This window comes from Colobus angolensis, unplaced genomic scaffold (assembly GCF_000951035.1).
Source record: "Colobus angolensis palliatus isolate OR3802 unplaced genomic scaffold, Cang.pa_1.0 Scaffold182, whole genome shotgun sequence".
Taxonomy (NCBI): Eukaryota; Metazoa; Chordata; class Mammalia; order Primates; family Cercopithecidae; genus Colobus; species Colobus angolensis.
In genome coordinates, this window is record NW_012114955.1 from 3,651,457 (window position 1) to 3,676,072 (window position 24,616).

A 24,616-nucleotide genomic window follows, 5' to 3' on the forward strand; every position below is an offset into this window, starting at 1 on the left:
CTCTCTCAGCCCGGCGGCAGCTCCAGAGGAGCCATGTGGCATCAAGCCACAGCAAAGGGGAAAAAGTGCTCTTAGCAACACAAACATGGCGAAATCGCTCCCACAAGCCGGGTTCCCGCGACAGCCCTACCTTCCCCCGCTCGTCTTCCGAAGGTCCTGGCCAGGAACCGCAGACCCCTTCCGGGGGGCGGCGAGGGGGCCCCGGGCCCAGCGAGGGTGGGCGCATGGGGCGTGCTAAAGGGAAATTGACTAGCCAGCCGATCAGCCCCGCCAGGAGCGGAGGGGACGCCTTCTTCACGCCCTGAGATCGCAAAGGAGAGCAAAATTCCCATCCCAAAGTCCTGCGGGACCGGCTTCGCCACCCTACGAACTTACCCCAGGGCTGAACGCACGCTGCTTAGCTCCTTGCCTCGTTCCTTCCTCCCGGGCGCGACGAGAGGGGAAAACGATGCGCACGTAGATTTGTAGAGCGTATTCTTGAGAATTTCCCTGGGATGGATGGGGAGGAGCGGTGGAGACTCAGGAGACAGGTGCCGCGCTGGCCTGGGCTGCCGGCTAAAAGTTGTTCTCCGCGCGGTGGGCGGTGGGGTCCCCGGCCAAGGCCAAGGACCCCGGCTCCCTGCCCCCGGCGTCGCCCACTTGTCACGCCAGGCTGCTGCGTGCGCTCGGCTGCAGGGGAGGTGGCGTAGTTTCTCTTCCTCCCACCTCTTCTCACTCACTTGTTTTTGTAGCCGTGGGCTCCCCTAATGCTTTCCTCTCCACAATGTTGTTTCATTATATCATGTCCATCATGTGACACCAGAGAGGCCTCTCTATGGAAACTTAAAGGGGCTCCCACGTGACTGCAGCAGCAACAACAGCAGCAGGACTGGCGGCGGCGGCGGCGGCCGCAGCGGCGTCCGTACCTCCACCCACCGGGAGCCCCTCGCAGCATCCCGGAGGGGCTTCTGGCGCTGCATGAGCCCAGATCGGGGAGCCATAGCATCCGGGAGCCGTGGTGTCTGTGCGTGCGTGGAGTCTGTGCTCATGACATAGGAAGCCGAACAGAAGGAGCGTCCTCAAATCCTTTCCTACAGTCACCAAACCCACGCTCTGTTAAAATGACATTTCGTGGCTCCTACTTTGTTTCCTCGGAGAGCAATGAGTTTTCTATCAGGCCTGATTCAGTTTGACAAAAGTCAAAAAGAAAAACCGGATTTGTCCCTCTGCAAGTTCAGTCAGATCGCTGGGAGAACAGAAATGACAAAACAATAATAACAGAAATAGAACCAGGCATTTGATACATAATTACCATCACCACGGCTTTCAAGCTTTCTGGAATTACATTCCTCCAGTAACTGTTGATGATGCTTGCAGGAGGCAAAATGCAATGCAGTTTTTCTCTTCCGCAGCTATATTAGGGCTTTGTTGCTGACAACAGTGAAAACTTGTTTGTGTCAGGAAGTGAGGTACGGAGATATGACCTGGAAGGTACAGACAAAACCAAAGTGGCAGTTTTTGCATTACTTTTCTGACCACATTCTTTCAAACGGTGACAAGAAGGCGGTCTGCTGTAAAATGCGTGGGGTGTTTGATGGGAAACAAAATAATCAGAAAAACGTACTTATCCCTAGCCATACCATACTTGCTAGTCGCTAGAAAGTATACATATATGTATCTGTGTATACATAGAGAAAGCAAAAAGCATGTGCACTTTAATATTTTTGAGCCACTAATTTTGTCATCATTTCTAGCATTAACAAACACTTGGAAAGACTTACTCAAGTCCAGGGATGTGTGGAAACTCACAATGTTGAGTGCTGTGGGTATTACTGACTCACACAGTCCCTTTAAGGGTTTGTACCATAAATCCCAAATTTCTGCCTTAAAGTTTTTACAGACACGGAGATTTTATCCTGTAAATCTAAGCCAGATAGCTATTTCTGGGTTTTTTAGTTCATGCGTTTCCATTTTATAAGGGAAACTGTTTGGATTGGCGGAATCAAGAAAAAACTTCGCAAGAAACTGAAGAGTGGGATGGAAGATCTTTCCTTTTGGCCTTGCCTTAACTCTCTCTCTCTCCACCTCATCAGTTTACCTCATCAGCCATGATGAATGAGCTCCATTTCAACCCTTCTAATTCTATAATATCTCTCCCAAGTTTTACCTTCCTATCTCATGCCTAATTCTTTCATCCCTTTCCTCCTACAGCCCTTGCCTCCCAACTCAGCCCCTTTTCTGCCTGGGCCCTCAGCTCAGGCCTCCCCAAAGACTGTACCCCCCATCCTCCCCTGCAGCTGCCCCCAACCCCACGCCCTTCCCAGCTCGGCCTCTCTTCTCTGCAACTCTACCTCCTTACCTCTCTTTGACCTCTAATCACCTTCACAGTCTGGCCCTTGACGTCTGGGCCTCTTCTTACCTCTCTTTACCTGAAATGTCCTGGCCCTCACTGGGGTCTCCTCCACACCCTTCTCTCTGGTCCCATCCCTTCTGCTGCCAAGCCCCAGCGTTCCTCCAGCTCGGCCTGGTCAGCTTGAGCCTCATTTTGTTCGCGTGCCCCTGGGCTGGGAAAGGGGTGTGTGGTGCACAGTGGGGCCGAGGATCCCCCGGGGCCGTGGCCCCTGCCTCGCCCCCTCCACCCCTCCCGAGTCCCGGTTGCGGCGCTTCCTGGGCGGATGGCTTGGAATTGCTGCAGCAGCTGCGGTTCTGCTGTGTCATGCAAGAAGGAGGCGGCGGCGGCGGCCGGAGCTGGAGGGGGAGGAGGGGAGGAACCTGATCCTCCGGTAGCGAAGGGCTGGAGGCAAACACCGAGCTCCTCCAAAGCCGCCCGGGAGCAGGGAGGGCTCCGCTAGCCCGGGGGGGGGCCCTCCCCGCGGGGCAGATGGTAAGTGGGGCGGTGCAGGTGGTCGCCTTGGGAAGGGAGCGCGCAGGGGGGTAAAGGTGGGGCGGCGGGAAGTACTGGAGTCATCCCAGCCAAACTAAGGAGCCCGGTGTCCAGCTGAGAGGGACCCAGGCCGTAATAAGGATGTCCAGCCAAACGCAGCAATAATTACTATTCGAGTGACGCCCCGAAGTTGACCCAAGCTACACAGAGGGTGGAGTGGTGCATCCTGAACCCAGGGCAGAGCTGGAGGCAATGATTCAGGGTTTGAGAAGTATCAAGCTCAATGGCCTGGCGCTTTAAGGTGCAGCTGAGTAGGAAAAGCCAACCCACAGCGTATTCCCAGAGCCTTGCTGCGCTTTCTGGGTTGTCTTGTTTAAAACTAGCGAAAGGGATGGGAAACCTGCCCAACCTCACTTTAGCCACGAAAATAATGCTCTTGGCCAGTGGCCTTGGACAAACAGCCTCTGGTGCAATAAAATAATCAATAGGAAGAAGAACTTCATTCCCCTCACCATCCTCCTTCCCCAAGTTCCTTTGACCAGAGTACCTCATTCGGCTTAAAGGAGAAAGAAAACTATGTGTGACATTCCCTCCCAGCCTACCTGCGGCCAGACTCCTCACCACACAAACTGCCCACCCCGCTCCTCTCCTCATCTTCAGAGCCATGATTCCGAGAGACATTGCAATACTACTCACGTTGGGTGAGAAGACTGCCTGAAACTCTAAACAATTTCACCTCCCTTGCCCTTTGCCACGGGAATTCAGAACCTACGACTGAGAGCAGGGAAGTATACGGACAGGCTGGGCATGTAGGAACATTACTGCCTTCATTGGACTGTAGTTCTCCAGACAACTTTTTAATTGTGATTATTCCCTTCCATTGCACTCCTGGAAATTTCAAAGCACTTTCTAAAACATCATTTTTTTTTAATGTCAGTCATACATTTAGAGGTAAGGGGTTGATGGGATTAACTGAAAGGCTAATGACTGTCTCAAAAGCACATGCTGTTGCTAGGGAACCCAAGCTCCTGCTGCTCTCTAATCACCAGCGTGTTCCATGGAAATCAAACTGCTCAGGGTGTTATTAAAATGAATGGCATCGGGTTAAAGGCGTTCTTGCTTATGTTGTAGCATCCTGGATTATCGATTGCCTCACACCCACATATCTTGTTTTCCTAATTTGATTTCTGTATTTGCGTCACTGCCAGGGACACTCAGACTAGACCAGTCAGTTCACTTCCTGTTTCTCAGAACTGGTTTATATTTGGTCTCGTAGCACTAGCTGGTAAAACATTATCAAACTGATCCTCTTGGAAAGAAATCTTTGCTTCCCGTTGAAAACAAATTATTCCAATTAAATTCTAATTCCCGTGGAAAACGTCATCATTTCAGGAGTAGACTGCCAGTTGCTATTTGAGAAACCATCCTTGAAATGTAAAGCCTAGAAAAAAAAATCATCTCGATTTCTTTTACCCAAAATCTTCATTCCTCAGCACTAGAACTAAGACACACTCGAGTAAAGAGTAGATTTAAGTATACTTCTAAAATGAAACGCATAAATTAATAAATAAATAAATATACATTGAAGCTGGGGAAATCATTTAGACTAAATAAGGCATAGAATTGAATGGAATCCAGGCCCAGGAAGGACAAGTAAGCTTGGGTTAGCATTGTGGCATTCAGAGAACATAGTGTGATTACAAGGCTGTACTACAAATAGGAAACCCCATCACTTTGTGTACTAATTGTCTCTTTTACCAATTCCCCTACGTCCCTGGACAAGACAACCTTGTTTTGTTTTGTTTTCAGTTCCTTCCTCTTTATAACAAGGATATTGCAAAGGCAATATCAGGAAGATAAGCCCTATGTAAATAGGTGGATTCTGATGTAGATAACTTGTTTAGATGGAAAATAAAGCCCTTTGAAAAAGATGTATAATGGCATCAATAGCCTGGATGACCTTGAGTGAGCCATCATAGGTCTTATGTCAGTTTCTTTGTGGAAGCTTAAATGAAAGTGCTGGACTAAAGGATTTCTAAGGCTCCTCCCATTTACAAACTTCTGTGATGAGATTGAACTCACTACATAAAAATTTCAATTTTAGCTGGATTTTGCAATGTTAAATTTTAGCACTGAACCTTTAGTATCTATCCATAGGAACCTTGAGGGAAATGATGGGAAATGATTTTCTATTGATGTATCCATTTTTAGTGTCTGTTGACAGAAAAATAAAATTTACCTTACTCCCCATGTGCTTACTCTCTCCCTGCCTCAGTGGTATTATGGAAGCAGCAGGATAAGAGTTACAAAAGGATATACAAGTGTAGGGAAAGTTCTTTCAGTCTACTTATTTATTTATTACAACAACATCTCACTGTGTTACCCAGGCTGGCCTCCAACTCCTGGGCTCAAGCAAGCCTCCCGCCTCAGCCTCCTGAGTAACTGGGGCTACAGGTACACTCAACCATGCCTAGCCTTTCAGTCATTTTAGATATAGGTAATCCTAAGTACTCTGATGATCCAAGTGGTGGAATGATGGAGGAAGGGGTATACAGAAATATAAACTGAATCCTCACGGAACTAATAATAATCTATTTGCCTGTGTTTTAATTAGTGCTAGGCAAAAATAGACCTTGCTCAGCTCTTAGAATTTTTCAGATTCACAGTATTGAGAAGTAGCATGAAGAAATGTGAGATTTGTGCCAGAGAGAAAAGACCTGACTTTGAAACCCAACTCTGCCACTTTATTCATTATTGAGTGCTTGCGCTGTGTCAGGTATTGTGCTGGGTGCTGAGAATACAAAGATGAATACGACACAGTTTCCGCTCCAAAGGACATTATAGTATCACGAGAACAAAGATGAATATGCAGTTGATGAGGCAACAGTGAGGTGATATCAACAGGGGAGCTTATAAGGGTGCCTAACCCTGACCACGCATAGGGTCTTTAACCACACAACGTGAATCTTGAGATGAGTTCTGAAGGATAAGTAGAAGTAAGCCAGACAAGTGGGCGGGTTACAGAGAAAGATATTCCAAGCAAAGAAAGTACTATGTGTAAAGACCTTAGGGAAAAAGCTGTGCCCAGAGAGTTGAGGGTGAAGAACAGAGCCTGGCAAGTAGGTTCTAAATAAATACATTGTATAAATCCGTGGCAGAAGTCCTAAAGGAGAAATCCAGAAAGATTAGCATGGTCGAGTATGTCATCCTAAAAAATCTGAACTTATTCTAAGGCTGTTGGAGAACCATTGATGAATTTTAAGGGGCATAGTGAACTGACCAAATGTTCATTTTAGAAAGATCTCTCAGCTGGGTGCAGTGGCACACTACTGTCATTCCAGCAGTGTGGGAGGTTGAGGTGGGCAGATTGCTTGAGCTCAATAGTTGGAGACCAGCCTGGGCAACGTGGTGAAACCCTGTCTCTACAAAAACACAAGCACACACAAAAAAATAGCCAGGCCTGGTGGCACACACCTGTAGTCCCAGCTCCTCAGGAGGATCACTTGAACCGGAGAAGTGGAGGTTGCAATGAGCAGAGATCATGCCTCCATGCTCCGGCCGGGGGAAACTTACAATCATGGTGGAAGGCGAAAGGGAAGCAGGCACCTTCTTCACAAGGCGGCAGGAGAGAGAGAGCTTGCAGGGGGAACTGCCACCTTTAAAACCATCAGATCTCATGAGCACTCCCTCACTATCATGAGAATAGCATGGGGGGGGACTTCCCCCACGATCCAGTCACCTCCCACCAGGTCCCTCCCTCAGCACGTGGGGATTACAGTTTGACATGGGACACACAGCCAAACCATATCACATTATAAAAATGAAATAATGATAGATGTCTAAACTAAGGTAACAAGAATGGAAATGGAGAAAGGAAGGATTGAAAGGGTTCAAGATATATTAAGGACATAGAACCAACAGAATTTGATTATTGATGGTATCCTCCATCAGTGGTATCCTTCCATTTTCATAAGCCATAAATCTGCTGCCATTATATCCTGCAGATATATCCTGAGGTCCAAGATGGGGACCTCAGGAGGGAAAGCAGGTTGTGGAGTAAAGGTAATTAGTTTAGTTTTCAACATGTTGATTTGAAGTGTCCATAGAATATCAAAGTGAAGCTGTCTACTACATAATTGAACAGGGAAGTCTAGAACTCAGGAGAGAGATCTATGCTGGAGTCATCAGAATAAGGAATAGTTCATGGAAGTAGACGAAATATCCAAGAGAAGGCATAGAGAAAGGAAAGAAGAGGATCTACTTTGGAACCCAATGAAAACACTGAATTTAAAAAGTGAGGAAAGAAAAAATACAGGGGAAAAATATCCCAAGAGGTAGGAGGACCAGGAACAAGTAGTTTCAGAGAAGCCAGGGAAGGAAATAGCAGCAGTATTAAATGCCAGTGAGAGATCAAGAAAAAGAGGATTGTGGCCAGCTGCGGAGGCTCACACCTGTAATCCCAGCTCTTTGGGAGGCCGAGGTGAGTGAATCACCTGAGGTTAGGAGTTTGAGACCAGCCTGGCCAATATGGCAAAACCCTGTCTCTACTAAAATTAGCCGGGCATAGTGGCACACACCTATAGTCCCAGCCATTCAGGAGGCTGAGACACAAAAATCTCTTGAACCCAGGAGGCAGAGGCTGTGGTGAGCTGAAATTACACAAATGCACTCCAGCCTGGGCAACAGAGCAAGACTCTGTCTCAAGAAAAGAAAAGAAAAGAAAAGAAAAGAAAAGAAAAAGAGGACTGAAAAGTTTTTGGATTTAGTAATAAGGAGGTCATTGATGTGTTTGGCAAGAAGGAGTTTATTAGTAAAATGGGGTTAGTAGCCAAACTGCAGTGAGTTGAAGACAGGATGACAGTAGAGGATGCAGACAGATGAAGTTCTTTTATGTAAGAAGGACTAAAGGGCAAGTAGGGAAAGAAAATAAAATAAAAGTATTGGAAAGAGAGTGGTGCAATCCATGGTCTGCAAGCTTAAGGCTGCGCAAGGAAAGAAGGAAATACTACCCTAGTAGAATTCTTTATTCTCTCAGCCTTCAAATTAAATGGCATTACCATCCACCAATTACTCAACACAAAAAGCATGTAGATATTCTTGATTCTTCTCTTTTCCTCCGTTTTCACAATCCTCAGAATTCAAGTCAACTTTACCTCCAAAACATTTCCAAAATGTCTCTTTCAATCTCCACCGCTACCACTCTAATACAAACCACCATCATCCCTCTTCTGTGCTCTTGTAATAGCTTTCTAAATGGTTTTCCTGCTTCTGCTCTTGTCCTCATTCTCCACAGCACAGTTAGAGTTTCATAAATCATAAGTGTTACGACATAAATCAGATCATGTGATTTCTCATCTTAGAATCCCTCCATGTCTACTGATGGCACTTGTGAAAAAGTCCAGACTCCTCCTCCATACAGGGCCAATGGAGCCCTGTACAGCATCGCTGACCACCTCTTCAACCTCATCTCCCACCACTCTCCACCACTGCAGTGACACCAGCCTTATTTATCTTCCTCAAATGTGTTGAACTTGCTCTTGTATTATACAATTTACCCCATATACTTCCTTTTCCTGGAAATTTTTTTGGACATTCTGATCTTTGCTTATATGTCACCTCCTCAAAGAAGCCCTCCCTGATCACTCCATCTGAAGTGTCCTTCTCTCTCCACGTTTCCAACTATCCTATGTATTCTTTTTATTGTAGTAATGGAACTTTATTACTATTTGTTTTTATCATGTATGGTTGAGAACTCCTCTAAAATGCAAACCTTATGAAGATTACTGGCATGTCAGGGACTTAAAAAATATTCATCAGGGCCAGGCGTGGTGGCTCATGCCTGTAATCCCAGCACTTTGGGAGGCCGAGGCGGGCAGATCACAAGCTCAGGAGATCGAGACCAACCTGGCTAACATGATGAAACCCCGTCTCCACTAAAAATAAAAAAAATTAGCCGGGCATGGTGGCGGGTGCCTGTAGTCCCAGCTACTCAGGAGGCTGAGGCAGGAGAATGGCGTGAACCTGGGAGGCGGAGCTTGCAGTGAGCTGAGATCTCGCCACTGCACTCCAGCCTGGGCGACAGAGCGAGACTCTGTCTCAAAAATAAATAAGTCAAAAAAAAATATATATATATATATACACACACACACACATACATATTCATTGGATGTTTGTAGTAGGAAAAGGAGAAAAACAACCATTTATTAGAAATTGGAGGCATCAAGAATCAGAGTCTTAGTGCAACTGGAATGGCTAGTGGCAATGATTACTAGGTTTTTAAGATTCTGGAAGTGGAAGAGTTACTAGCTGTGTGATCCTGGATGTTTACATTCTCTGAGCCTCACTTTGTGGTTAACAATACTATATGCCTCACAAGGCTGTTACGAAAATGAAATGAAATGGAATAGGTATAGGCATAAGGCAGTCTTGTGAAATTATTTTCAGGAATTCAAGACTTCTGCAAATCAATTCATGCATTCCACATATGGACTCCCTTGTAATGGAGTTAGCCCTTGATGATTACTTATTATTAGAATTAAAAAATTGACTAAATCATTACTTTGAAAAGATACCAGGATATCTGATAGAACCTGGAAATTAAACTATTTAAGAAGAAATCAGAGTACTCCTACAAATTCATAAAAAAAAAAAACCTTTAAAACTCTGGAAAATTGGGCAAAGGGTATGACAAATAGATTGTAGTCAAAGAAATACAAATGTATCTGAAAATGTGTAATAATAAAAGGCATGCACATCACAACTGCAGTGACATCTATTTTTTACTGTCAAGTTGACAAAAATAAAAAACTTTAATAATATACTTGACTGGCCAGGCTGGGAAGCAGGCACTTTCTTATACTGCCAATGGGAGTGAAAGGTAGTATCACTTCTATGGAGGGCAATCTGGCAACATTTATCAAACTTTTAAATGTACAAAGCCTTTACCCTGGCAATTCTACTTTTATATATTTATCCAATAGATATACTCACACGGATATTGAAGGATGGCTCTTCTAGGACCTACACTGAAGCATGATTTATAGTAGTAGTTAAAGACTGAAAACAGCCATCAATAGAGAAGTAGTTAAATAAATTATAATAGAATTAAACAAGTGAAAGAGGCTGGGCACAGTGGCTCACGCCTGTAATCCCAGCACTTTGGGAGGCCAAGGTGGGCGGATCACGAGGTCAGGAGATTGAGACCATCCTGGCCAACATGGTGAAACGTCATCTCTACTAAAACGCAAAAAATTAGCTGGGCGTGTTGGTTCATACCTGTAATCCCAGCTACTCGGGAGGCTGAGGCAGGAGATTTCACTTGAACCCAGGAGGCAGAGATTGCAGTGAGCCGAGATTGCGCCACTACATTCCAGCCTGGGTGACAGAGCAAGACTCTGTCTTAGAAAACAAACAAAGAAAAAAAAAAAAGAAAGAAAAGAAAAAAATAAAAAACTAGTGAAAGGCAGCTGTTAAAAGTGTGAGACAATTCTAGGCATACTTGTGTGAAAAGATCTTCATGATACATTACTAAGTTAAAAAAATACGATGAAGAACAATGTGTATTTTGCTAGCATTGCATTTCTTTTTAAAAGACAGTTTACATTTTTTGGTCTAAAAAACATAATTTGTGGGGAGATAAAATAGAGAAGAGAATGAGCAGATGTGGAGAGAACAGTTGGAAGGTACATTAATGGTTCCTGTGAGAGATCGTGGTTGCCCAGATTAAGGCAGTGAAACACACAGGGAGAGAAATGATGAGAGTCAAGAGTTATTTTAAAGAGGGAGACACTGTCATAGTTGACTTTTCTCCCAAGATCAGGTACATGAACAGAGGTGCAAGAGCATGACTAAGATGGAGAATCCTAGGACAGAAACAGAATTGCAGGGTGATACAGTTTGGATATTTATCCCATTTAAATCTCATGTTGAAGTGTAATCCCCAATATTGGAGGTGGGGCCTGGTGGGAGGTATTGGATCATAGGGGCAGATCCCTCATGAAGGGCTTAGTGCCAGCCTATTGATGATGAAAGAGTTCTCGCTCAATTAGTTCATGAGAGACCTGGTTGTTTCAAAGAGTCTGGGACCTCTGCCTTTCCCCTCTTGCTCCTGCTCACACCATGTGACTTGCTGGCTCCCCTTCCCTTCTGCCATGATTGAAAGCTCCTGTAGCAGTTCATTCTCTTACTACTATAGACATACCTGAGGGCTGGGTGCAGTGACTCACGCCTGTAGTCCCAACACTTTGGGAGGCTGAAGCGGGTGGATCACCTGAGGTCAGGAGTTCGAGACCAGCCTGGCCAACATGGTGAAACCCTGTCTCTACTAAAAATACAAAATTAGCTAGGTGCAGTGGTGGGCACCTGTAATGCCAGCTACTCAGGAGGCTGAGGCAGGAAAACTGCTTGAACCCAGGAGGTGGAGGCTGCAGTGAGCCGAGCACCTGAGGTCAGGAGTTCGAGACCAGCCTGGCCAACATGGTGAAACCCTGTCTCTACTAAAAATACAAAATTAGCTAGGTGCAGTGGTGGGCACCTGTAATGCCAGCTACTCAGGAGGCTGAGGCGACAGAATCGCTTGAACCTGGGAGGTGGAGGTTGCAGTGAGCCAAGATTGTGTCTTTGCACTCCAGCCTGGGCAACAAGAGCAAAACTCTGTCTCAAAAAGAAAAAAAAGAAAGAAAAAAAGAAAAGAAAGACATACCTGAGACTGGCTAATGAGAAAATAGGTTTAATTGGCCCATGGTTCTGTGGGCTGTACAGGAAGCATCACTGGGGAGGTCTCAGGAAACTTACAATCATGGTGGAAGGCGAAGGGGAAGCAAACACATCTTCACATGGCTGGCACAGAAGAAAGAGAGTGAAGTGGGAAGTGCTACGTACTTTTAAACAAAGAGATCTCTTGATAACTCACTCACTATTACGAGAAGAGCAAGGGGGCATCTTTCCCCATGATCCATTCACCTCCCACCAGGTCTCTCCCCCAACATTGGGAATTACAATTTAACATGAGTTTTGGGTGAGGACACAGAGCCAAACCATATCATTCCATCCTGGCCCATCTCAAATCTCATGTCCTTCCCACATTTCAAAACACAATCATGCTTCCCAACAGTCCCTCAAAGTCTTAACTCATTCCAGCATTAACTCAAAAGTCCAAGTCCAATGTCTCATCTGAGACAATGTAAGTTTCTTCTGCCTATGAGCCTGTAGAATCAAAAACAAGTTAGTTACTTCCAAGATACAATGGGGGCATAAGCATTGGGTAAATACAGCCATTCCAAAAGGGAGAAATTGGCCAAAACAAAGGGGCTAAAGGCCCCATACAAGTCCAAAATGGCTGCCAGAGGGCAGTCATTAAATCTTAAAGCTCCAAAAAAATCTCCTTTGACTCCATGTCTCACATCTAGGCCACACTGATGCAAGGGGTGGGCTCCCAAGGCCTTGGGCAGCTCCACCACTGTGGCTCTACAGCATACACCCTGCAGCTGATTTCTTGGACTGGTGTTGAATGGCTGTGGCTTTTCCAGGGACACAGTGTGAGCTGTCAGTGGATCTACCATTCTGGGATCTGGAGGACAGTGGCCCTTTTCCTACAGCTCCATTAGTCAGTACCCTAGTGGGGACTTTGTGTGGGAGCTCCAACTCCATATTTCCCCTCCACACTACCCTAGTAGAGGTTCTCAATGGGGGCTATATTTCTACAGTAGACTTCTGCCTGGACATCTAGACATTTCCATACATCCTCTGAAATCTAGGCAGAGACTCCCAAACCTCAATTCTTGCCTTCTGTGCACCTACAGGCCCAATACCACATGGAAGCCACCAAAACTTGGGGCTTGCACTCTCTGAAGCAACAGCCTGAGCTGCACCTTGGCCCCTTTTAGCCACAGCGGGAGCTGGAGTGACTGGGATGCTTTCCCCTTGTCTTGGCTATTAACATTTGGCTCTTCTTTATTTATGCAAATTTCTGCAGCCTTAAATTCCTCCCCAGAAAATGGGGTTTTCTTTTCTACTGCATGGTCAGGCTGTAAATTTTCCAAACTTTTATGCTCTGCTTCCTTTTTAAATATAAGTTCTAGCTTCAAGTCATTTTTTTGTTTATGCAAATAAGTATAGGCTTTTAGAAGCAGCCAGGCTACCTCTTGAATGCTTTGCTGCTTAGAAATTTTTTTGGCCAAATACCCTACATCATGTCTCTGAAGTTTGGTTTCACAGATCTTGAGAGCAGGGGCATAATGCCACCAGCCTCTTTCCTAAAGCATAGCAAGAGTGAACTTTACTCCAGTTCCCAATAAGTTCCTCATCTCCATCTGAGACCACCTCAACCCTGACTTCACTGTCCTTATCTCTATCAGCATTTTGGTCGCAACCATTCAACAAGTCTGTAGGAAGTTCCAAACTTTCCCTCATCTTTCTGTCTTCTTCTAAACCCTCCAAAGTGTTCCAACCTCTTGCCCATTACCCAGTTCCAAAGTTGTTTCCACATTTTCATATATCTTTATAGCATTACCCCAATTCTGATATCAATTTTCTACATTAGTCCATTCTTGCACTGTTATAAAGACATATGTGGGACTGGGTAATTTATAAAGAAAATAGCTTTAATAGGCTCATGGTTCTGTGTAGCTGTACAGAAAGCATAGCTGGAGGGATCTCAGGAAACTTACAGTAATGGAGGAAGGCAAAGGGGAAGCAAACACATCTTCACATGGCTGGCACAGAAAAGAAAGAGTGAAGGGGAAGTGCTACACACTTTCAAACAACAGATCTCACAAGAACTCACTCACTGTCACAAGAATAGCAAGGGGGAAATCTGCCTCCATGATCCAGTCACCTCCTACCAGGTCCCTCCCCCAGCATGGGGAATTACAATTCAACATGAGATTTGGGTGGGGACACAGAGCCAAACCGTATCAGCTTCCTCAGACTCTCACTATAAGCAGATGCGGCACTATGTTTGTACAGCCTACAGAACCAAGAACCGAAGAAATTCCTTTTCTTTAAAAATTACCCAGTCTCAGATATGTCTTTATAGCAATGCAAGAATGGACTATCACACAGGGGAAGATCAAAAGTTCTAAATGCAGATGTCCCCTGAAGACTTGTAGATATGGCTGTGAGGTTCGTAAGAGCTGCTGGAACTGGATTTATAAATCTGAAAGAAAATTGCCTCGGGAGGGTAGATAGAAAGACTTAAAAAAAAAAGTGGATCCAGGTCTAAACCTTGATCATTTAAGACTGAAAAGAAAAGAAAGAGCTGGCAATGGAGACTGAAAATCAGAAACCAGGAGACTACGGGGCCAAAGAAACCAAGAGAAGAATCTGTTAAGGAGGATCAACTCTTTGTTAAACACTGCCAAAAGGTCAAGGAAGATTATTTTAATTTGTTTCTCACATAAGCGTTAAGCTCCTTGAGAGTTAGTACTATTTTATTGTTTCTTTTTGTTTCCCTGGGGCTTGCCCTGTGACCCACACATAATAAATGATCAGTAAACTTTTGTTAAGTTGAAGAAAGAGAGAAAGATGCATGGCAAGAAAGACAGACATGCAGAAAGACAGTAGAATTTGTGCTTGGGTCTCAAAAAATAAATAAGTAAAACAGATTCCCTTGAGGCTGACTGCAAACCCAGCTTGATCTTAGGAAATGTAAGGAGGTTCTTTCTGCTCCCTGTGTTTTACTCTTGAGTTAACACATTGATGGGGCTCCCACAGAACCATGTTGTGGCCATGTAAGTGCCTTCAGAAAACATTTTGAGAAGTGATATTCACCTGTGTCTGGTCAATCTGAGTTATTTTTGACTTTATTTAGGTCCTAGGTGATGACGAAAAGAGCAATTTGCTTTTCCTCATCTATGACCCCACCACATCACCCTGAATGAGTTGATGGAACCTGGGGCATCCATTTCTGTGCCACTACAGTTCTGTAATATACTGTAATCACCCATAAGGCTGCCCAGCCCGTTTCCCTTGAGAGAGAAAGGTGACTACTGGCAGGAAGAGACGTCTAACCTCTTAGAGAAACCACCAACTTCTTAGTCTGTTGTTGTTTCTGCATTAAAGTGCTGCTGCTCTCAGGGCCACTGTACAGAATATCAAAGGAGGACATGTTTGACTCTGTTCTAATAATGTGGAGATCTTCTACATAATAAAAGAGTGTCCTTGAATTACAAATTTTAGGAAATACAATAATAGATGTAGTTTAAACAATACTTAAAATGTTATGCCATCCTATATCACTTAATTATACCAAAGATCAGCAAACTTTTTCTATAAAGGGCCAGAAAGCAAATAATTTAGGCCTTCCTTGCCCTACAGTCTCTGTCCCAGCTACTCAATTCTGCCATTGTAGTGCAAAGCAACCATAGACAAAATTTAAATGAGTGAACCTGGCCACATTCCAATAAAATGAATTTGAATTTCAAATAATTTTTATGTGCCATAAAATATCATTATTCTTTTCACGTTTTCCAATCATTTAAAAATGTGACAGCCTGGGAAACAGCAAGACCTTGTCTCTACAAAATACAAATAAAAATAGCTGGGTGTGGTGGCCTGTGCTGAGGCAGGTGGATCACGAGGTCAGAAATTCAAGACCAGCCTGGCCATCATGGTGAAACCCCGTCTCTACTAAAAATACAAAAATTAGCTGGGCATGGTGGCAGGCACCTGTAATCCCAGCTACTTGGGAGGCTAAGGCACGAGAATTGCTTGAACCTGGAAGGCAGAGGTTGCAGTGAGCCGAGATTGTGCCACTGCACTCCAGGCTGGGCAACAGAGTGAGACTCTGACTCAAAAAAAAAAATCTACTTTTTATATAGTACAGTACTGGGTATTATGGAGTTGAAGATAAAAGAAGATAAATAATTGATAGGTAGGCAGACTGACAGACAAAAGATCTAGTGACTGATAAGTTCCACGAGAATTGTTCAGGTGTATCACAGTATCAATGTATAAATTCAGTCTTTTAAAGCAACGATAGGCAGTCAGACAAAACTGAGTTTAAATCTGAGCTCTTTTGCGTCCCAGCTGCATGACCTTGGGGTGATTACATGCACTATATAGGCTTCAGTTTCCTCTTTTTGAAATGGGGATAATAACACCTACCTCTCAAAGAGGTTGTGAGAATTAAATGAGATAATGTATGTAAATCATCAGGTGTAGTACCTGGGAAATGGTAGACAGTGAGTAAATGGTAGCTGTTGTTGTAGCATTACAGCAATATGAAGGTAGGTAACTTATTCAAAAGAAGCACACAACCAAAGGCAAAGCAGAGTAACCTTGCAAGTCAAGAAGTCACGGACACATATAGAAACCCGCAAATCTGGGGGCTGAACACCTGGCCGAGAACATTTGGCTGAAAATAAAAGCAGAAGTGACCTTGTCATGGGAGCATAGAATAAGGCACCTGGCCAGTTGTCTTGCCTTTGTCTTCCCTAGCAACCAGCTGCTGAGTTGTCCAAGGAGCCTTACTTATAGGTCCAACCCCCACCCTCCCCAGTACTTAAACACTGGCTCAGACTGGAGAAAGTCAGCGTTAGTATCGGCCCCACCATTGTGCTTCCTTTCAGCCAGATCAGCCATGGGGCCTCAGACATCTGTAGCTCCCTCCTATTGTGCCTCCCCACCCCTCTGCCCAATATGGGCTTCCACCTTATTGGAAGAGGCCTCAACACCTCAGTCTCTGGTCCTCCCGCCTTGTATCCCAGTCTCCCTTTGGATGTGGGTCCCTGTCTTGAACCCCAGCCTACTTTACCATGATCCTGATGTCTTCTTTAGCTTAGCTCTGACCAGTCATCTTTTGCAGAGGGTGGTATGCTGCTGCCTACACCCCTGCTGTGCTCTCCTCAAACCATGGGACACATGTGCCTTCCCCTTTATAGATAACCCACTGCTGGGGCAAAGCTAAACTGCTTGGCATTAACAGCTTCCTGAACTTTATGTGATTAAGAGATGTAAGGTTTTGCACAGGCCAGCTGCCCAAATCCAGGCTGGTTTCTGTATGCAGAGCCCTGCCCCAGGGAGCATCCCCCTCCCCAGGTCTTGGCTTGTACCCTCTCTCCACTGGCTGTATGCAGTCAACTAGTCCTAGCGTGCCTTGTGATCCTGTTATGGCAACATCAGTAATGCTTTCCCAATACAAATGACAAAATTATTGGCACAGGGGCATGATATAGGGGTAATGGAGAACTTCGGCTTATCTGACATCTACTGACAGTCTCATTCTGCTGAAAAGTGATCGTCAAATAAAGTTGGCATGACTTAAATTTAAACTAATTGCTTACTGAAAAGGTACTATTCAATGCTTAATTCTAACCAGCTAAGAAAAATGTGTTGGCAAAGTGGAAGTGACAAACAACTTAAAATAAGTGACCAGGGTAGCTTTGAATTTGTAACAGCCAAAGAAGGCAATTCTGCACTTGTTAACCTGACATGAACAAGAGGAGCAAGTTAAGAGAAAATACGGACACAAGACTCCCCCTCTGGCCAGGAACTAGGAAATAAAGGGCAAGAGGAACAATATGATTGGAAGTGTACGTTTTTACAAAATCAGTGGTTTAAATGAAGAAAAGACAAGCATCTAAAAAAGATCAGGCTAGGCACTGTGGCTCACACCTGCAATCCCAACACTTTGAGAAGCCCTGGCAGGAAGATTCCTTGAGGTCAGCAGTTCGAGACCGCCCAGGTAACAAAGTGAGACTCTGTCTCTGCAAAAAATAAAAAAATCCAGGAAAAAAAAAAGATTAAAAAGATCAATGTGGTTGTTCTGGAAGTGTTCAGTTAAGCTCGTACATTTAAAGGACATGTACAAAAGGCAGGAGAAGGGGTATATAATGAGGCTTCCTTCAAAAAGGAGGACTCAGATCCGTGAGACCCGTGAGAATAATGCCAGAAGGGCTAATGACCAGAGATAGCTGAGGTCTGGGAAAAGTATTGAAGACAATGAATTATGAACTTTTATTTTTGCTTATGTTTATAGTAAAGAATAATATTGAAGAAAGGATAGTACCATTGAATGGGGCAGATGTCATATGTGAGTAGTTAAGTGAAAAACAGAGTCATTTAACTATAGCATGTCCTAGATTCTAAGGTACAGATATCCCCGCCATGTTTTTAATATTTCTAAAATGAGAATGTAGGTACATTTAACATGGCAGTGTCTTTTGGGAGGGCTCTCAAAATTAAGTAGCAATTAAATGGTGGTGCATCCTACCGTATGTTTATTTTTTTTTATTTTTTTATTTTTTGAGACGGAGTTTTACTCTTGTCGCCTAGGCTGGAGTGCAGTGGCACGATCTCGGCTCACTGCAACCTCCGCCTCCCGAGTTCAAGCAATTCTCCCGCCTCAGCCTTCCGAGTAGCTGGGGTTACAGGTGTGTGCCACCATGCCTACCTAAATTTTGTATTTTTAGTAGAGATGGGGTTTCACCCTGTTGGCCAGGCTGGTCTCGAACTCCTGACCTCAGGTGATTCTCCTGCCTCGGCCTCCCAAAGTGCTGGTATTACAGGCGTGAGCCATTGCACCCAGCCCGTATGTTGATCTTAGAATAGAAGAAATATGGCCGGGCATGGTGGCTCACGCCTGTAATCTCAGCACTTTAGGAGGCTGAGATGGGTGGTTCACCTAACGTTGGTAGTTTGAGACCAGCCTGACAAACATGGAAAAACTCCGTCTCTACTAAAAATACAAAATTAGCCAGGCATGGTGGTGCGTGCCTATAATCCCAGCTACTCGGGAGGCTGAGGCAGGAGAATCGCTCGGACCTGGGAGGCAGAGGTTGTGGTGAGCCAAGATCGTGCCATTGCACTCTAGCCTGGGCGACGAAAGCAAAACTCCATCTCAAAAAAAAAAAAGAATAGAAGAAATATAGAATCGTTTTTCACTTAGTTCTGCTGGTATCAATCGCACTCAGCAGATGAGGGGTCTTGGATCTTGGAAGTGGCATTGCAGCCAGTGACCACTAAAAGGTGGGAGAGAGTCAAAAAGGAGTTTGGAGGCCACACGCAGAGGCATATTATCTCATGGAGCACACAAAGAAGAGTGCGCAAGTGTGACCGAAGAACAGGAGTGCAGCAAATATTAGAGACCGGACAAGAAGGAAAAACTGATCAAAACCTTCTGAGAAGGGGTAGAGAGAGTCCATTGCCGGCCCACAGTAGCCAAGTCACTGAACATGTGTGTCACAGAGGAGGATGGAATGGAGACAGGGGATGGGTGTTGAAAAGACCAGGCATGGCCAAGATGCAAGAAGGAATAAAGGAACTGCTGTGAAGATGCTCAGAACAGTGTCTAACATATGGCCAGATGGGAATGGCTTGCCCTGGGCAGGGCATTTTGAACTGTGCCTGGAGCATAATATGTGTCTACCACTGTGTCCTGCCTTTTCTGAATCGATTAAATGATTGACTTAAAGCCCTGGGGCTTCAGGGTCCAACTATGTGGCTTCGATTAACCGCATAGAAGCCTCCTCGGGGCCGGGCGCGGTGGCTCAAGCCTGTAATCCCAGCACTTTGGGAGGCCGAGACGGGCGGATCACGAGGTCAGGAGATCGAGACCATCCTGGCTAACACGGTGAAACCTCATCTCTACTAAAAAAATACAAAAAACGAGCCGGGCAAGGTGGCGGGCGCCTGTAGTACCAGCTACTCGGGAGGCTGAGGCCGGAGAATGGCGTAAACCCGGGGGGCGGAGCTTGCAGTGAGCTGAGATCTGGCCACTGCACTCCAGCCTGGGGGACAGAGCGAGGCTCCATCTCAAAAAAAAAAAAAAAAAAAAAAGCCTCCTCGGGGAAGGTATTTAGAACACGATGTGGGTTGGGGATCACAGATCAGGAAAGACATTGTGAAATGGTATAAGCAAGATGCTGAGTATTTTTGTTTTTGTTTGCTTGTTTAATAAAGGACAGGAATGGTCCGAATAAGTAACCAGGGAACAAGGGAGCCAAAAGCCAGAAACGTTACCAGAATCAATTCAGGGGAGAGTTGGAGCTGTGGCCTGTTTCTACTAGGTCTGTGGAACTCATGTTGAAGAAGGAGTTTAGAGAACCGATGGATCAGTTGGCTGTGGAGGAAGTTGTTCCAACCCTATATGAGCAGGGCCCCTAGAAACTGTGATGTGCCAAGTGGTCCATATGCAACTTGGACATAAAGAGAAGGGACCAAAGTATCACTTCTGATTCCAAAAACAATGGAAAAACATGTGGCCAAGAAGAATGGAATACATTTCAGATGGATTAAAGAATTCAGTGTGAAAAGTCACCCATATAATAGGGGTGATATGTGCTTAAAAGATGCAAGTGGTGTAAGCATTTTTTGACCTTGGAGTGGTAAAGGCCTTCATGAGCAAAAAAGCAAGGGTTTATGGTTTATAAAAGAAAAACATTGTACTTGAGAGGCTGAAGCAGGAGAATCACTTGAGTCCAGGAGTTTGAATCCAGCCTGGGCAACATAGCAAGACTTTGTCTCAAAAAGGAAGAAGAAAGAAAGAAAAACATTGATATATTTAATTACTTAGAACTTATAGCTTATGTAGATAAGACAGTAGCACAAACAAAATGAAAAGATACATAAGAAATTCTAGAAGATTTTTTTTTAATAGGGTCTTATTCTGTTGCCTAGGCTGGAATGCAGTGGCACATTCATAGCTCACTGTAACCTTGAACTCCTGGGCTCAAGCAATCCTTCCAGGTAGCTAGGACAACAGGTGTGTGCCACCATGTCTAGATAATAATTTTTTTTAGAGATGGGTTCTCCCTATGTTGCCCAGCCTGATCTCGAACTCCCGGACTCACGTGATCCTTCCCCCTCAGCCTCCCGAGTAGCTAGGACCACAAGTATGTGCTACCATACCTATTTTTTTTTTTTTTTTGGTGGAGACAGGATCTTGCTCTGTTGCCCAAGCTAGAGATTCTAGGACTTTATGTATATGACAAACGATAGTGTCTTTAACATACATACAATTCATACACATACAAGAAAAAGACAAGATCTCAAAAGAAGATCAGGTAAAGAATAACAAAAGGCAAAAAGGAAAAAAAGGAATGCAACTGGTCAATGAAAATGAAAATGGTCCTGTTTCATTATTAATGAATGAAAACGCAAATCAAAGTAAAACCCAGATGCCTTTGTGCCTAGCAAATTGTAAGAACTTTAAAATGATATCTTACATGGATAAAGATTCAGGGAAGTAAGAACTCTCATACCATATTGGGAGTATAAATTGGTATAAGCCTTCTGAGAGCAATTTGGTACTGTGTGTTAAAAACCTTAACATACACAAACCACTTATTTAACACAGCAATTTCATCTTTAAGACTTCATCCTAAGAAAATAACTAGAGGTACTAAGAAAATTTAATGTAGAAGAATATTTAATGTAGCATTCTTTATAATATTGAATACTTAGAAATAACAAGTGTCCAAAAAGAGTTATTGCATAAGTTTTGTGTATTCCCATGATGAAATCTATGTATCCAATAAAAAGCAGGTTATGGAAGATATCATGACATCAGAAAAGGTTGGTCATTTATTATTTATTAAAGACAGGGTCTGTCTCTGTCACCCAGGCTGGAGTACAGTGGCCTGATCATAGCTCACTGCAGCCTTGACCTCCTGGGCTTAAGTGATCCTCCTGACTCAGCCTCTGAATTAGCTGGAACTATAAGAATGTGCCACCATACCTTGTGAATTTTTTTAAACTTTTTTTAGAGACAGGGTCTTGCTGTGTTGTCCAGATTGGTCTCGAACTCCCAGCCTCAAGGGATCATCCTGCCTCGGACTCCCAAAGTGCTGAGATTACAGGTGTGAGCCACCATGCCCAGCTAGGTTATTTATTTTTAAATATATTTTCTCAGAAAAAAGAAAGACTGAACGGAGAAAAATATTAACAGTGGCAATATTGTGGTAGTGGATTTATAATTGATTTTATTTTATGGGTGTGAGTTCTATAGTCTAAGTCCTCTTCGATAGACATGTGTATTCTTATAGTCTGGATTAAGAAGACATTTAAGATGAAATGGGAGCCAAGGTGAATGATGAAAGGATACATTTAAATTAGACAAAATTTAAATTTAGATGAGATTCAAATTTAAATGAGCTTCAAATCTTCTGATCCATATAAACGGTATCTAGGGATACAAAAGGAACTTCCAGGTATGATTATAGACATGCTATGAGGAATCACTGAGGACAGAAGAAATACCTTATGCCTCGGGTTGGGCAACTGTGCCAATTTTTAAAAGGGAAAATGGTGGATTCCAGAACCTACAGCCTGATAAGCTTAGTTTGGTTAGGGAAAGAAAGTTGGTATCAACGAGAGCCAATCTGGGTCCACTGAAGTTAAGTACTTCCAAACCACTCTCATTTCCTCATCTTCCATGTGCTTTAAGTCACGTAATCCTCATGCCAGACCTCTAAGGTAGATATTACTACCATTACCCCCATTTCAAAGAAGTGGAGCCTGAGGTCATAAATGTCAAGTGATTTGCCCAAGATCCTCTAGCTGGTTTAGTTTTTTCTGTAGATAATGTTAATAGGTAAGAAGATGACAGACATATTTGTCATACCTGTCATTGGACAGAGGTTTTCAAGGGATACTGGTGAACAATATAATGGTCAATGAAACAGTATTATTCAGTATTATTAGTAGATGAAATGTTTTATTATTACATTTATTACTAATGTATTATTAGTAGATAAAATGATTACACACACAAATGTGGATTGGATGAGGTAGCTCATGCCTATAATCCAAGCACTTTGAGATAGGCTGAGGCAGGTGGATTGCTTGAGTCCAGGAGTCCTAAGACCAGCCTGGACAACACAGTAAGACCTGTCACTACAAAAATTACAAAAATTAGCTGGATATAGTGGCATGCAAGTAGACTCCCAGCTACTTGGGAAGCTGAGGTTGGAGGATTGCTTGAGTCCAGGAAGTTGAAGCTGCAGTGAGCTCTAATCATGCCATTGCACTCCAGCCTGGGCAACAGAGGGAGACCCCGTCTCAAAAAAAGAAAAAAAAAAGGTTGGGCGCGGTGGCTCATACCTGTAATCTCAGGACTTTGGGAAGCCAAGGTGGGAGGATCGTTTGAGCTCAAGAGTTTGAGACCAGCCTGGGAAATATAGTGAGACCTCACCTCTACTTTAAAAAAAAAAAAAAAATTAGCTGAGCCTGGTGGTGTGCACCTGTATTGCCAGCTACTCAGGAGGCTGAGGAGGGAGTACCACTTGAGCCCAGGAGTTCAAGGATGCAGTGAGCTATGATCATGCCACTGCATCCAGCCTGAGCGATAAAGCAAGACTGTGTCTCAAATTAAAAAGTGCAGATTAATAGGACATTGTTTACCTGGAAGTTTCTAAGCTGTAATAAAAACACCACTTCCCAAGTACTTATGTGCAAGGTTCTATGCAAAAACGCTTTCATTCATCATCTCAGTTAATCTTCCCCAGCAGCTGGAGAAACAGGTATTGTTATCTCCATTTTACAGATGAGCAAACCAAGGCTCAGGATGGTTTATGAACTTGCTTGTAATCACCAGAAAGCTAGTAATTAGAAGAGCTCAGATAGGTCACAGAAAGTCTGGTTTCAGAAGCCACATGCTTAACTATTACACTAAAGTATCTTGTTTTGGTTATTGCCTCCTGTTATGCTCAAATTTTTTAATTAAAAGATACATTAATCTGGAGCAATGATTTAAAAGGCATACTTCTGCTAAGGATTCAAAGTTGAGAGAATTAAAGAAAAGGAAGGCAAGAAAACCAACATTTATTGAGAACTTACATCAGGTATTATACTGCCCTGGTTTCAGACTCAGGCCCACTTCACAGTTCAGGTAGGATTAGCCCTATTTTCACTGATAAGCAGGTTGAGACTCAGAGAGCTCACATGACATTCGAGGTCACTGGACTATGTAACAGAGCCAGAATTCGAATCCAGATCTGTCTGACTCTTAAACCTTTCCACTTTTTACTATTGGCTCATGAAAAGCAAATGTAAAAATACATAATAGTGGGAAAAAGTATAAAATCTTGCAATTGGTTTTTAAAAGTCAATTGTGTAAATGTTAGATTTAGAAGACCTAGTATATCAACATTTCAAGTGCAAAAGATCTCAAGATTTGAGTTGATCCTAAAACACCACCAGTCAGTAGTGTGGCTCTCAGAACACTCATACAATCTCAGGTGGCATTCACAGAAGGACTGTGTCCTGGAAAAGGGAAAGAATGCGCTTACTGGTTTCTAACTGCTTATACCAGATGGAGAGAATTGTGATTAATTCTGAGTGCCACATTTTAAAAGGGACTTTGACAGACTAGGGTATGGTTATGCAGAGGAGAGCAGCCAGCTGGTAACAAAAGACACACACACGTACATACATATATCCATACATAACGACTGGATTATTTCACAGAGGTGAAATGATTGGGAAAGCCCCAGAGGTGGCTGGAAACCATTCTCAGTTAGCTGGAGGGCTGTCGTATGGAAAAAAAGTCTTCTCATACTGCGTGTGTCTCCAGGGAACAGAGCTATAGTTGGAAGGAGGCAGATTTGGGCCAATAAATGAAAAACCAAAGGCCGGGGGCGGTGGCTTACACCTGTAATCCCAGCACTTTGGGAGGCTGAGGCAGGTGGATCACAAGGTCAGGAAATCGACACTAGCCTGGCCAAGATGGTGAAACCCCATCACTACTAAAAATACAAAAATTAGCCGGGCATGGTGGCGGGTGCCTGTAGTCCCAGCTACTCGTGAGGCTGAGGT

At 43.9% G+C, this 24,616-nt stretch overlaps 2 protein-coding genes across 2 annotated transcripts in view; one reads left to right on the plus strand and one right to left on the minus strand.

Annotated features, from left to right (window-relative positions):
- Positions 1-99: 99 nt before the first annotated feature.
- Positions 100-3,529, minus strand: LOC105510052 (formin-like protein 18). The gene is made up of 3 exons (XM_011939636.1): positions 3,485-3,529; positions 2,399-2,937; positions 100-1,463 (listed from the first exon to the last, which is right to left on the minus strand). Exons 1-3 carry the CDS (start codon positions 3,527-3,529, stop codon positions 1,397-1,399), a joined length of 651 nt encoding a protein of 216 aa, XP_011795026.1. The 3' UTR covers positions 100-1,396.
- MKLN1 (muskelin 1, intracellular mediator containing kelch motifs) overlaps positions 2,749-24,616 on the plus strand; it is a 386,600-nt gene continuing 364,732 nt past the window's right edge. The window contains exon 1 of the mRNA XM_011939628.1: positions 2,749-2,863. The gene's annotated coding sequence lies outside the window, so the exon portion shown is untranslated. The remainder of the gene's footprint in view (positions 2,864-24,616) is intronic.

Coding starts and splice junctions, on each gene's coding strand:
- LOC105510052 (XM_011939636.1), bottom strand. CDS start 3,529: ATGGCTCTGAAGATGAGGAGAGGAGCGGGGTGGGCAGTTTGTGTG. Junction 2,938..3,484: donor CGGGGTGGGCAGTTTGTGTG/GTGAGGAGTCTG, acceptor GGATGACTCCAG/TACTTCCCGCCGCCCCACCT. Junction 1,464..2,398: donor GACATTTCAGGTAAAGAGAG/GTAAGAAGAGGC, acceptor TGTACCTTCCAG/GTCATATCTCCGTACCTCAC.